The 13478-nt window shown below is 52.2% G+C and overlaps 1 protein-coding gene across 2 annotated transcripts in view; it reads right to left on the minus strand.

Annotated features, from left to right (window-relative positions):
- TRIM46 (tripartite motif containing 46) overlaps positions 1-4515 on the minus strand; it is a 53068-nt gene extending 48553 nt beyond the window's left edge. For both annotated transcript variants that reach the window (XM_073637308.1, XM_073637307.1), the window contains exon 1: positions 4367-4515. In XM_073637308.1, coding sequence (XP_073493409.1) covers positions 4367-4429 — 63 coding nt within the window. In that variant the 5' untranslated portion in view covers positions 4430-4515. The remainder of the gene's footprint in view (positions 1-4366) is intronic.
- Between the last annotated feature and the right edge of the window lie 8963 nt (positions 4516-13478).

The raw sequence follows: 13478 nt of genomic DNA on the forward strand, positions 1-13478 counted from the left end.
ATGATGGAGGTGTATACATCCTCTGTCCTGTGTATGATGGAGGTGTATACATCCCCTGTGCTGTGTGTGATGGAGGTGTATACATCCCCTGTGCTGTGTGTGATGGAGGTGTATACATCCTCTGTCCTGTGTATGATGGAGGTGTATACATCCTCTGTCCTGTGTATGATGGAGGTGTATACATCCCCTGTGCTGTATGTGATGGAGGTGTATACATCCCCTGTCCTGTGTATGATGGAGGTGTATACATCCCCTGTCCTGTGTATGATGGAGGTGTATACATCCCCTGTCCTGTGTATGATGGAGGTGTATACATCCTCTGTCCTGTGTATGATGGAGGTGTATACATCCCCTGTCCTGTGTATGATGGAGGTGTATACATCCTCTGTCCTGTGTATGATGGAGGTGTATACATCCCCTGTGCTGTGTGTGATGGAGGTGTATACATTCCCTGTCCTGTGTATGATGGAGGTGTATACATCCCCTGTGCTGTGTGTGATGGAGGTGTATACATCCCCTGTCCTGTGTATGATGGAGGTGTATACATCCCCTGTCCTGTGTATGATGGAGGTGTATACATCCCCTGTCCTGTGTATGATGGAGGTGTATACATCCCCTGTCCTGTGTATGATGGAGGTGTATACGTCCTCTGTCCTGTGTATGATGGAGGTGTATACATCCCCTGTCCTGTGTATGATGGAGGTGTATACATCCCTGTCCTGTGTATGATGGAGGTGTATACATCCCCTGTCCTGTGTATGATGGAGGTGTATACATCCCCTGTCCTGTGTATGATGGAGGTGTATACATCCCCTGTCCTGTGTATGATGGAGGTGTATACATCCCCTGTCCTGTGTATGATGGAGGTGTATACATCCCTGTCCTGTGTATGATGGAGGTGTATACATCCCCTGTCCTGTGTATGATGGAGGTGTATACATCCCCTGTCCTGTGTATGATGGAGGTGTATACATCCCCTGTCCTGTGTATGATGGAGGTGTATACATCCCCTGTCCTGTGTATGATGGAGGTGTATACATCCCCTGTCCTGTGTATGATGGAGGTGTATACATCCCCTGTCCTGTGTATGATGGAGGTGTATACATCCCCTGTCCTGTGTATGATGGAGGTGTATACATCCCCTGTCCTGTGTATGATGGAGGTGTATACATCCTCTGTCCTGTGTATGATGGAGGTGTATACGTCCCCTGTCCTGTGTATGATGGAGGTGTATACGTCCCCTGTCCTGTGTATGATGGAGGTGTATACGTCCTCTGTCCTGTGTATGATGGAGGTGTATACATCCCCTGTCCTGTGTATGATGGAGGTGTATACATCCCCTGTCCTGTGTATGATGGAGGTGTATACATCCCCTGTCCTGTGTATGATGGAGGTGTATACGTCCTCTGTCCTGTGTATGATGGAGGTGTATACGTCCTCTGTCCTGTGTATGATGGAGGTGTATACATCCTCTGTCCTGTGTATGATGGAGGTGTATACATCCCCTGTCCTGTGTATGATGGAGGTGTATACATTCCCTGTCCTGTGTATGATGGAGGTGTATACATCCCCTGTCCTGTGTATGATGGAGGTGTATACATCCTCTGTCCTGTGTATGATGGAGGTGTATACATCCTCTGTCCTGTGTATGATGGAGGTGTATACATCCTCTGTCCTGTGTATGATGGAGGTGTATACATCCCCTGTCCTGTATATGATGGAGGTGTATACATCCCCTGTCCTGTGTATGATGGAGGTGTATACATCCCCTGTCCTGTGTATGATGGAGGTGTATACATCCCCTGTCCTGTGTATGATGGAGGTGTATACATCCCCTGTCCTGTGTATGATGGAGGTGTATACATCCCCTGTCCTGTGTATGATGGAGGTGTATACATCCCCTGTCCTGTGTATGATGGAGGTGTATACATCCTCTGTCCTGTGTATGATGGAGGTGTATACATCCTCTGTCCTGTGTATGATGGAGGTGTATACATCCCCTGTCCTGTGTATGATGGAGGTGTATACATCCCCTGTCCTGTGTATGATGGAGGTGTATACATCCCCTGTCCTGTGTATGATGGAGGTGTATACATCCCCTGTCCTGTGTATGATGGAGGTGTATACATCCCCTGTCCTGTGTATGATGGAGGTGTATACATCCCCTGTCCTGTGTATGATGGAGGTGTATACATCCCCTGTCCTGTGTATGATGGAGGTGTATACATCCCCTGTCCTGTGTATGATGGAGGTGTATACATCCCCTGTCCTGTGTATGATGGAGGTGTATACATCCTCTGTCCTGTGTATGATGGAGGTGTATACATCCCCTGTCCTGTGTATGATGGAGGTGTATACATCCCCTGTACTGTGTATGATGGAGGTGTATACATCCCCTGTCCTGTGTATGATGGAGGTGTATACATCCCCTGTCCTGTGTATGATGGAGGTGTATACATCCCCTGTCCTGTGTATGATGGAGGTGTATACATCCTCTGTCCTGTGTATGATGGAGGTGTATACATCCCCTGTCCTGTGTATGATGGAGGTGTATACATCCTCTGTCCTGTGTATGATGGAGGTGTATACATCCCCTGTACTGTGTATGATGGAGGTGTATACATCCTCTGTCCTGTGTATGATGGAGGTGTATACATCCTCTGTCCTGTGTATGATGGAGGTGTATACATCCCCTGTCCTGTGTATGATGGAGGTGTATACATCCCCTGTCCTGTGTATGATGGAGGTGTATACATCCTCTGTCCTGTGTATGATGGAGGTGTATACATCCCCTGTCCTGTGTATGATGGAGGTGTATACATCCCCTGTCCTGTGTATGATGGAGGTGTATACATCCTCTGTCCTGTGTATGATGGAGGTGTATACATCCTCTGTCCTGTGTATGATGGAGGTGTATACATCCTCTGTCCTGTGTATGATGGAGGTGTATACATCCCCTGTCCTGTGTATGATGGAGGTGTATACATCCCCTGTCCTGTGTATGATGGAGGTGTATACATCCCCTGTCCTGTGTATGATGGAGGTGTATACATCCTCTGTCCTGTGTATGATGGAGGTGTATACATCCCCTGTGCTGTGTATGATGGAGGTGTATACATCCCCTGTCCTGTGTATGATGGAGGTGTATACATCCTCTGTCCTGTGTATGATGGAGGTGTATACATCCTCTGTCCTGTGTATGATGGAGGTGTATACATCCCCTGTACTGTGTATGATGGAGGTGTATACATCCTCTGTCCTGTGTATGATGGAGGTGTATACATCCTCTGTCCTGTGTATGATGGAGGTGTATACATCCCCTGTACTGTGTATGATGGAGGTGTATACATCCCCTGTCCTGTGTATGATGGAGGTGTATACATCCTCTGTCCTGTGTATGATGGAGGTGTATACATCCCCTGTCCTGTGTATGATGGAGGTGTATACATCCTCTGTCCTGTGTATGATGGAGGTGTATACATCCTCTGTCCTGTGTATGATGGAGGTGTATACATCCCCTGTACTGTGTATGATGGAGGTGTATACATCCCCTGTCCTGTGTATGATGGAGGTGTATACATCCCCTGTCCTGTGTGTGATGAAGGTGTATACATCCCCTGTACTGTGTATGATGGAGGTGTATACATCCTCTGTCCTGTGTATGATGGAGGTGTATACATCCCCTGTCCTGTGTATGATGGAGGTGTATACATCCCCTGTACTGTGTATGATGGAGGTGTATACATCCCCTGTCCTGTGTATGATGGAGGTGTATACATCCCCTGTCCTGTGTATGATGGAGGTGTATACATCCCCTGTCCTGTGTATGATGGAGGTGTATACATCCCCTGTGCTGTGTATGATGGAGGTGTATACATCCTCTGTCCTGTGTATGATGGAGGTGTATACATCCTCTGTCCTGTGTATGATGGAGGTGTATACATCCTCTGTCCTGTGTATGATGGAGGTGTATACATCCCCTGTCCTGTGTATGATGGAGGTGTATACATCCCCTGTACTGTGTATGATGGAGGTGTATACATCCCCTGTCCTGTGTATGATGGAGGTGTATACATCCTCTGTCCTGTGTATGATGGAGGTGTATACATCCCCTGTCCTGTGTATGATGGAGGTGTATACGTCCCCCCGTCCTCTGTATACATGAATGTCTGGGCCCAGCATTAACCCTCCTGACAGCCATGTCGCCCCGGTAACGGGCGGGGGATTCTGGCTGCAGGAAGATGGAGGATGCAGTTACTATGGAGACGGCAGACATTGCAGCAGCCCCTGTCGCTCCACATCTCCCCCACCTGAGAAAGATGACAAAAACACAACCACTACCCCATCATCCACAGACGGCACTTACACTGATCCGCACCAGAGCGTCCATGATGGAGGTGAAAGCCTGCAGCTCATCCCCTTCTGCCATACTGCTCGCCTGCTGGAGGAGGAAGACGAGGAGGAGACGAAGGACAAGGAGAGCATGAGCAGTGCGGAGCGGGGGAGGGGAGAGACCACCCCCATCATCAGCAACAGACACTATTACTACTACCACCCCCATCATCAACACCAGACACATCTACTACTACCACCCCATCATCATCATCACCAGACACATCTACTACCACCCCCATCATCATCACCAGACACATCTACTACTACCACCCCATCATCATCACCAGACACATCTACTACTACCACCCCATCATCATCACCAGACACATCTACTACTACCACCCCATCATCATCACCAGACACATTTACTATTACCACCCCCATCATCACCAGACACATCTACTACTACCACCCCATCATCATCAGACACATTTACTATTACCACCCCCATCATCACCAGACACATCTACTACTACCACCCCCATCATCACCAGACACATCTACTACTACCACCCCCATCATCACCAGACACATCTACTACTACCACCCCATCATCATCACCAGACACATCTACTACTACCACCCCATCATCATCACCAGACACATCTACTACTACCACCCCATCATCATCACCAGACACATCTACTACTACCACCCCATCATCATCACCAGACACATCTACTACTACCACCCCATCATCATCACCAGACACATTTACTATTACCACCCCCATCATCACCAGACACATCTACTACTACCACCCCATCATCATCACCAGACACATTTACTATTACCACCCCCATCATCACCAGACACATCTACTACTACCACCCTCATCATCACCAGACACATCTACTACCACCCCCATCACCAGACACATCTACTACTACCACCCCATCATCATCACCAGACACATCTACTACTACCACCCCATCATCATCACCAGACACATCTACTACTACCACCCCCATCATCACCAGACACATCTACTACTACCACCCCATCATCATCACCAGACACATCTACTACTACCACCCCATCATCAGACACATTTACTATTACCACCCCCATCATCACCAGACACATCTACTACTACCACCCCCATCATCACCAGACACATCTACTACTACTCTCATCATCACCAGACACATCTACTACTACCCTCATCATCACTAGACACATCTACTACTACTCTCATCATCATCACCAGACACATCTACTACTACCCTCATCATCATCACTAGACACATCTACTACTACCCTCATCATCATCACCAGACACATCTACTACTACCCTCATCATCATCACCAGACACATCTACTACTACCCTCATCATCATCACTAGACACATCTACTTCTACCACCCCCATCATCATCATCACCCGACACATCTACTACCACCCCCATCATCATCACCAGACACATCTACTACTACCCCCATCATCATCACCAGACACATCTACTACTACCCTCATCATCATCACTAGACACATCACTACTACCCCCATCATCATCACCAGACACATCTACTATTACCACCCTGTGAAGATCCGGGGTCTCCCGTGGGCGTAACACTACTCAGACAACACAGGGTGCGGGTAAAACAGCGTGGCAATACTTTACTGAACCACAAACAGGACAATAAACAGGTAGAACAGTCCCAACAAATACCCAAGATGGTGCAACATTACACAGTCTCATCCTTCCTTCTCCGCCCGCCTGGGATAGAACAGCTGCGACTTTGGGACTTCCAGGGCCGACTACCTCAACCAGTGGCCCCCCGCTTCTGGCGGGCCCCCACAGAGAGAAGGTAGTGGCATGCTTAGGAAGCTAGCAATCCATTGAGGTACAAGGCCAGGAGACTCGAGGGTCCCACCCTGGCCTCTCCGAGAGTTTCCATGGGGTCAGATGACCGGCTAGTCCCAATCTGGCTTCTCCGAATGGCTCCATGAGTTCCAGGCGACTGGTGGGTCCCTCCTGGTAACCCCAAACAACATATACATGGGGCCAAGTGACTTCATTGTCCCAACCTGGTCTCCCCAAATGTATCCATGTCTGTCTGATGGTTAACGTAGCAGATCCTTATCTTTCCAGTCAGGGCCGATACCCTTAGGCTAGAATCATGTAAAATCCAAATCTGTGTCTCTTTGGGTAAAGCCATGCTACCAAGCTGATGGTGTGAAGAGAATCTGAGAGTCCACTTGCTTCTCATTGATTCTCTGTTTTAAGTCTGACTGCTACAGGAGCACATGTCCCTTAAAATAGTTACACTTGTCCGTCAAGTACAGATTCGAGGGTAAGGGGTTAGGGAGGGCATTACTCACAGGGCTCCGGTCTCATTGTTTGAGCTAATCAATTTACATAGTTGGTATAGAGTGGGATCTTTAAATCAACATTCAGCTGGCTTTTAGCACAATATGTAATTAGCATATTAGCAAACATCGTTGTCTGCAAACCCAAGAGGAGATAACAATCAGGGTTATACAAATACTGGTCTGTTCTTCTTGAAATACACATACAGTTACAAGTCAACAGACACACAAAGAGAATATTGTATTTCTCTTGGATTAACAAATCTAAATGTCTGGCTTATTAAAATTATAGGCTGTATCGTCACACACACCCATCATCATGACCAGACACATCTACCACTCCTTCTTCTTCACAGGACTGCTCCTCTCACTCCTCCTCTTCCTGCACAGGACTACTCTCCCCTCCTCTTGCACAGAACTGCTCCTCTCTCCCCTCCTCCTCCTGTACAGGAGTATACCTCTAACTCTTTTGCTCTTACACAGGACTACTACTCTCACTCCTCCTGCACAGGACTGCTCCTCTCACTCCCCCTCATCCTGCACAGGACTGCTCCTCTCACTCCCCCTCATCCTGCACAGGACTGCTCCTCTCACTCCTCCTCCTCCTGCACAGGACTGCTCCTCTCACTCCTCCTCCTCCTGCACAGGACTGCTCCTCTCACTCCTCCTGCACAGGACTGCTCCTCTCACTCCTCCTCCTCCTGCACAGGACTGCTCCTCTCACTCCTCCTCCTCCTGCACAGGACTGCTCCTCTCACTCCTCCTCCTCCTGCAGAGGACTGCTCCTCTCACTCCTCCTCCTCCTGCACAGGACTGCTCCTCTCACTTCCCCTCATCCTGCACAGGACTGCTCCTCTCACTCCCCCTCATCCTGCACAGGACTGCTCTTCTCACCCCTCCTCCTCCTGTGCAGGACCACTCCTCTAGCGCATCCTCATCCTGCACATGACTACTCCTCCACATGCACAGGACTACCCCTCTCGCTTCTACTCCTCCTTCACAGGACTACTCATCTCACACCTCCTCTTCCTGCACAGGACTGCTCCTCTCACTCCTCCTGCACAAGACTGCTCCTCTCACTCCTCCTCCTCCTCCTCCTGCACAGGACTACTCTTCTCACTTCTCCTCCTCCTGCACAGCACTGCTCCTCTCACTCCTCCTGCACAGGACTGCTCCTCTCACTCCTCCTCCTGCACAGGACTGCTCCTCTTACTCCTCCTCCTCCTGTACAGGACTGCTCCTCTCACTCCTCCTCCTCCTGCACAGGACTGCTCCTCTCACGCCTCCTCCTCCTCCTGCACAGGACTGCTCCTCTCACTCCTCCTCCTCCTGCACAGGACTGCTCCTCTCACTCCTCCTCCTCCTGCACAGGACTGCTCCTCTCACTCCTCCTCCTCCTGCACAGGACTGCTCCTCTCACTCCTCCTCCTCCTGCACAGGACTGCTCCTCTCACTCCTCCTCCTCCTGCACAGGACTGCTCCTCTTACTCCTCCTCATCCTGCACAGGACTGCTCCTCTCACTCCTCCTGCACAGGACTGCTCCTCTCACTCCTCCTGCACAGGACTGCTCCTCTCACTCCTCCTGCACAGGACTGCTCCTCTCACTCCTCCTGCACAGGTCTGCTCCTCTCACTCCTCCTCCTCCTGCACAGGACTGCTCCTCTCACTCCTCCTGCACAGGACTGCTCCTCTCACTCCTCCTCCTCCTGCACAGGACTGCTCCTCTCACTCCTCCTCCTCAGGACTGCTCCTCTTACTTCTCCTCCACAGGACTGCTCCTCTCACTCCTTCTCCTGTGCAGGACTACTCTTCTCATGCCTACTCCTCCTACACAGGATTACACCACTCACTCATCCTCCTACTGCACATGACTACTCCTCTCTCCCCTCTTCCTCCTGCACAAGAGTACACCTCTCACTCCTTTTGCTCTTACTCAGGACTGCTCCTCTCACTCATCCTCCTTCTGCACAGGACTACTCTCACTATTCCTCCTTGTCAGGAACGACACCGGCGGGACCATACAATATCCCACCGCTGCAATCACTTTGTCAGGATTGTCGGGGATTCGGTACACGCACGATCCCGATTACTCACAATGTACCTATCGGCAAGCGAGCAGTGAGCGTATGGCGTATACACTTCAGAATTCCAACGCATGAAATATGTGTTTATGCCCCGGTACAGTCACTGTCAGCTTCACGATAGCCCAATTAATATTATTTGCTGCCACCACCGATCAGTTTTAAAATATAATACAGGCCTGATTGGACCCTTGCTTTCTGGTAGCGTATATGTCTTCGCGGGAGGAACAATTACAGAGCAAAAGAAACAGAACTATTAAATTGTATATTTAATCCAAAAGGGAGGCAGTGTTTAGAAAAAATATATACAAGGATGTTACAAGGGGGACAAAACAATACAGTATATACAGTTACACAATCCCCTGTGATGACCTCACGTGGGTTGGTCTCCGTCCTTCATGGTTTAATTAAAATCTATAATTTCTGAGATAACTCCTCGCTGGTTGGTCACAGAGGTTCACAAATGACACCATATTTTTAATTGCGAATTTACCTTTCTGTAGAGACCAGACATGACATGTTCCTTTGACAAATTGTATAGGGGGGGGGGGGATGAGTGGTCTGGAGGAAGAGAGATATTCTTAATATTTTCTATGACACTCCTCCTACACAGGATTACTCCTCTCACTCCTCCTTTTATGCAGGACTACTCTTCTCATCCCTCCTCCTCCTCCTGTGCAGGACCACTCCTCTAACGCATCCTCATCCTGCACATGACTACTCCTCCACTTGCACAGGACTACCCCTCTGGCTTCTACTCCTCCTTCACAGGACTGCTCCTCTCACTCCTCCTCCTCCTGCACAGGACTGCTCCTCTCACTCCTCCTCCTCCTGCACAGGACTGCTCCTCTCACTCCTCCTCCTCCTGCACAGGACTGCTCCTCTCACTCCTCCTCCTCCTGCACAGGACTGCTCCTCTCACTCCTCCTCCTCCTGCACAGGACTGCACCTCTCACTCCTCCTCCTCCTGCACAGGACTGCACCTCTCATCCCCCTCATCCTGCACAGGACTGCACCTCTCACTCCTCCTCCTCCTGCACAGGACTGCTCCTCTCACTCCTCCTCCTCCTGCACAGGACTGCTCCTCTCACTCCTCCTCCTCCTGCACAGGACTGCACCTCTCACTCCTCCTGCACAGGACTGCTTCTCTCACTCCTCCTCCTCCTGCACAGGACTGCACCTCTCACTCCTCCTCCTCCTGCACAGGACTGCTCCTCTCACTCCTCCTGCACAGGACTGCTCCTCTCACTCCTCCTCCTCCTGCACAGGACTGCTCCTCTCACTCCTCCTCCTCCTGCACAGGACTGCTCCTCTCACTCCTCCTCCTCCTGCACAGGACTGCTCCTCTCACTCCTTCTCCTCCTGCACAGGACTGCTCCTCTCACTCCTTCTCCTCCTGCACAGGACTGCTCCTCTCACTCCTCCTCCTCCTGCACAGGACTGTTCCTCTCACTCCTCCTCCTCCTGCACAGGACTGCTCCTCTCACTCCTCCTCCTCCTGCACAGGACTGCTCCTCTCACTCCTCCTCCTCCTGCACAGGACTGCTCCTCTCACTCCTCCTCCTCCTGCACAGGACTGCTCCTCTCACTCCTCCTCCTCCTGCACAGGACTGCTCCTCTCACTCCTTCTCCTCCTGCACAGGACTGCTCCTCTCACTCCTTCTCCTCCTGCACAGGACTGCTCCTCTCACTCCTCCTCCTCCTGCACAGGACTGCTCCTCTCACTCCTCCACCTCCTGCACAGGACTGCTCCTCTCACTCCTCCTCCTCCTGCACAGGACTAATCCTCTCACTCCTCCTCCTGCACAGGACTGCTCCTCTCACTCCTCCTCCTCCTCCTCCTGCACAGGACTGCTCCTCTCACTCCTTCTCCTCCTGCACAGGACTGCTCCTCTCACTCCTCCTCCTCCTGCACAGGACTGCTCCTCTCACTCCTCCTCCTCCTGCACAGGACTGCTCCTCTCACTCCTCCTCCTCCTGCACAGGACTGCTCCTCTCACTCCTCCTCCTCCTGCACAGGACTGCTCCTCTCACTCCTCCTCCTCCTCCTGCACAGGACTGCTCCTCTCACTCCTCCTCCTCCTCCTGCACAGGACTGCTCCTCTCACTCCTCCTCCTCCTCCTGCACAGGACTGCTCCTCTCACTCCTCCTCCTCCTCCTGCACAGGACTGCTCCTCTCACTCCTCCTCCTCCTGCACAGGACTGCTCCTCTCACTCCTCCTCCTCCTGCACAGGACTGCTCCTCTCACTCCTCCTCCTCCTGCACAGGACTGCTCCTCTCACTCCTCCTCCTCTTGCACAGGACTGCTCCTCTCACTCCTCCTCCTCTTGCACAGGACTGCTCCTCTCACTCCTCCTCCTCCTGCACAGGACTGCTCCTCTCACTCCTCCTCCTCCTGCACAGGACTGCTCCTCTCACTCCTCCTCCTCCTGCACAGGACTGCTCCTCTCACTCCTCCTCCTCCTCCTGCACAGGACTGCTCCTCTCACTCCTCCTCCTCCTCCTGCACAGGACTGCTCCTCTCACTCCTCCTCCTGCACAGGACTGATCCTCTCACTCCTCCTTGTAACGGGTCTGGTAGGCGGAACCTCTGAGCTACTATACAAGGGGGCGGTCCTTGTAAGGGAGCGGGTGGCGACCAGGGAAGACGGGTAGGCAGTCACAGCAGGTGACCGGGACAGTCTCTGGGTGAACGGGCAGGAGGTCACGGCAAGTGACCGGGACAGTCTCTGGGTAAACGGGCAGGAGGTCACAGCAAGTGACTGGGGCAGTCTCTGGATGAACGGGCAGGAGATCACAGCAAGTGACCGGGGCAGTCTCTGGATGAACGGGCAGGAGGTCACAGCAAGTGACCGGGGCAGTCTCTGGGTGAACGGGCAGGAGGTCACAGCAAGTGACCGGGACAGTCTCTGAGTATAGGGTAGGTACGACCTGTGACGGCTGAGCCTCCAGGTAGGCTAGCAGGCGGATGACAGATGAGTGCTCCCAGGTGAGCAGGCGAGAGTCTCTGGAAGAGCAGGTGGTCACAGCACGTGACGGCAGAGCCTCCAGGTAGGCAGGCAGGCAAGTAGCGGAGGAGCGCTCCCAGGTGAGCGGGCGAGAGTCTCTGGAATAGCAGATGGTCACAGCACGTGACGGCGAAGCCTCCAGGCAGGCTAGCAGGCAGGTAGCAGATGAGCGCTCCCAGGTGAGCGGGCGAGAGTCTCTGGAATAGCAGGTGGTCACAGCACGTGACGGCGGAGCCTCCAGGTAGGCAAGCAGGCAGGTAGCGGGTGTGTGCTCCCAGGTGAGCGGGCAAGCTGGTCCATAGACAGACTGACAGGAGTTGGAAGGCAGACCGTCGGACCTCAGGCAAGCAGGCAGGTAGTTGATGTGCGCTCCCAGGTGAGCGGGCAGGCTGGTCCTTAGACAGACTGACAGGAGTAGTAAGGCAGACCGTCGGACCTCAGGCTAGCAGGCAGGTAGCAGATAATCAGGCAGGAATCTGGCAGGTAACTGGCAACGGGACCTGAGGGCTGAAGCAGAGTAGTGAACAGTGCAACAACATTGCTCGGGCACCTCCATTTTGGAGGAGGTGCCTTTTATATGGGAGGTCCTCCGGCAATTGGCCGGGGACACCTTAGGACGGCGCGCGCGGCCCCTTTAAGAGCGAGGGAGAGCGCGCGCGCGCGCCCTAAGCACAGTGGCCGGGAAGGAGCGCGCGCTGCCAGCAGAGCGGGAGGAGGACGCCGGGCACGGAGCAGAGAGGTGAGGGGAACAGCGTCCCTGCCTAGCAGAGGGCAGGGACGCCGGCGCTACAGTACCCCCCCCTTTAGGCCCCCCCTTTTTTAGGCCAGACAGAAATTTAGCTAGGATAAGAGGGGCATGGATGTTCTCCCGGGGCTCCCACGTTCTCTCCTCAGGACCAAACCCCCTCCAATCTACTAGAAAAAAGGTCTTTCCTCTTACCCTTTTGGTGGCAAGAATGTTCTCTACCTCAAACTCATCCTCAGCAGAAACCGGAGCAGGAGGCGTACCTGTAGACTTGGAAAAAGAGTTAAGTACCACAGGTTTGAGGAGAGATACATGGAAGGAGTTAGGGATCCGTAAGTTGGCCGGGAGTTTTAATTTATAGGCCACCGGGTTGATCTGACTGATGACCTCCAGAGGACCGATGAACCGAGGCCCTAACTTGTAAGAAGGTATCTTGAGTCGGACATATTTAGATGAGAGCCAGACTTTATCTCCAGGACGAAATTGTGGAGGATCCAGGCGTTTTTTGTCAGCGTGTCTTTTCATCCGTTCGGACGACTGAAGGAGTGCGGATCGGGTACTCTCCCAAATGGAGGAAAATTTGCTAACGAGAGATTCCGCAGCCGGGTTGTCCACAGAGGTGGAGACAGGAAAAGGAATCCGAGGATGCTGACCGAAGACTACAAAAAACGGGGATTTGGAGGAGGATTCGCTCTCGTGATTGTTATAGGAGAACTCGGCCCAAGGTAGGAGATCCACCCAGTCAGAATGATGGGCATTAACGAAGTGCCGGAGGTAACTGGTCAGGTTCTGATTGATCCGCTCCACTTGACCATTGGACTGTGGGTGGTAAGCGGAAGAGAAGTCCAGGGTGACGTCTAGCAGTTTACAAGTGGCTCTCCAGAAACGTGAGGTGAACTGTACCCCACGATCCGACACGATGTGGAGGGGCAG

Source organism: Phyllobates terribilis, unplaced genomic scaffold, assembly GCF_046119375.1.
Source record: "Phyllobates terribilis strain yellow unplaced genomic scaffold, ASM4611937v1 Scaffold_6__1_contigs__length_29720123, whole genome shotgun sequence".
Classification (NCBI taxonomy): Eukaryota; Metazoa; Chordata; class Amphibia; order Anura; family Dendrobatidae; genus Phyllobates; species Phyllobates terribilis.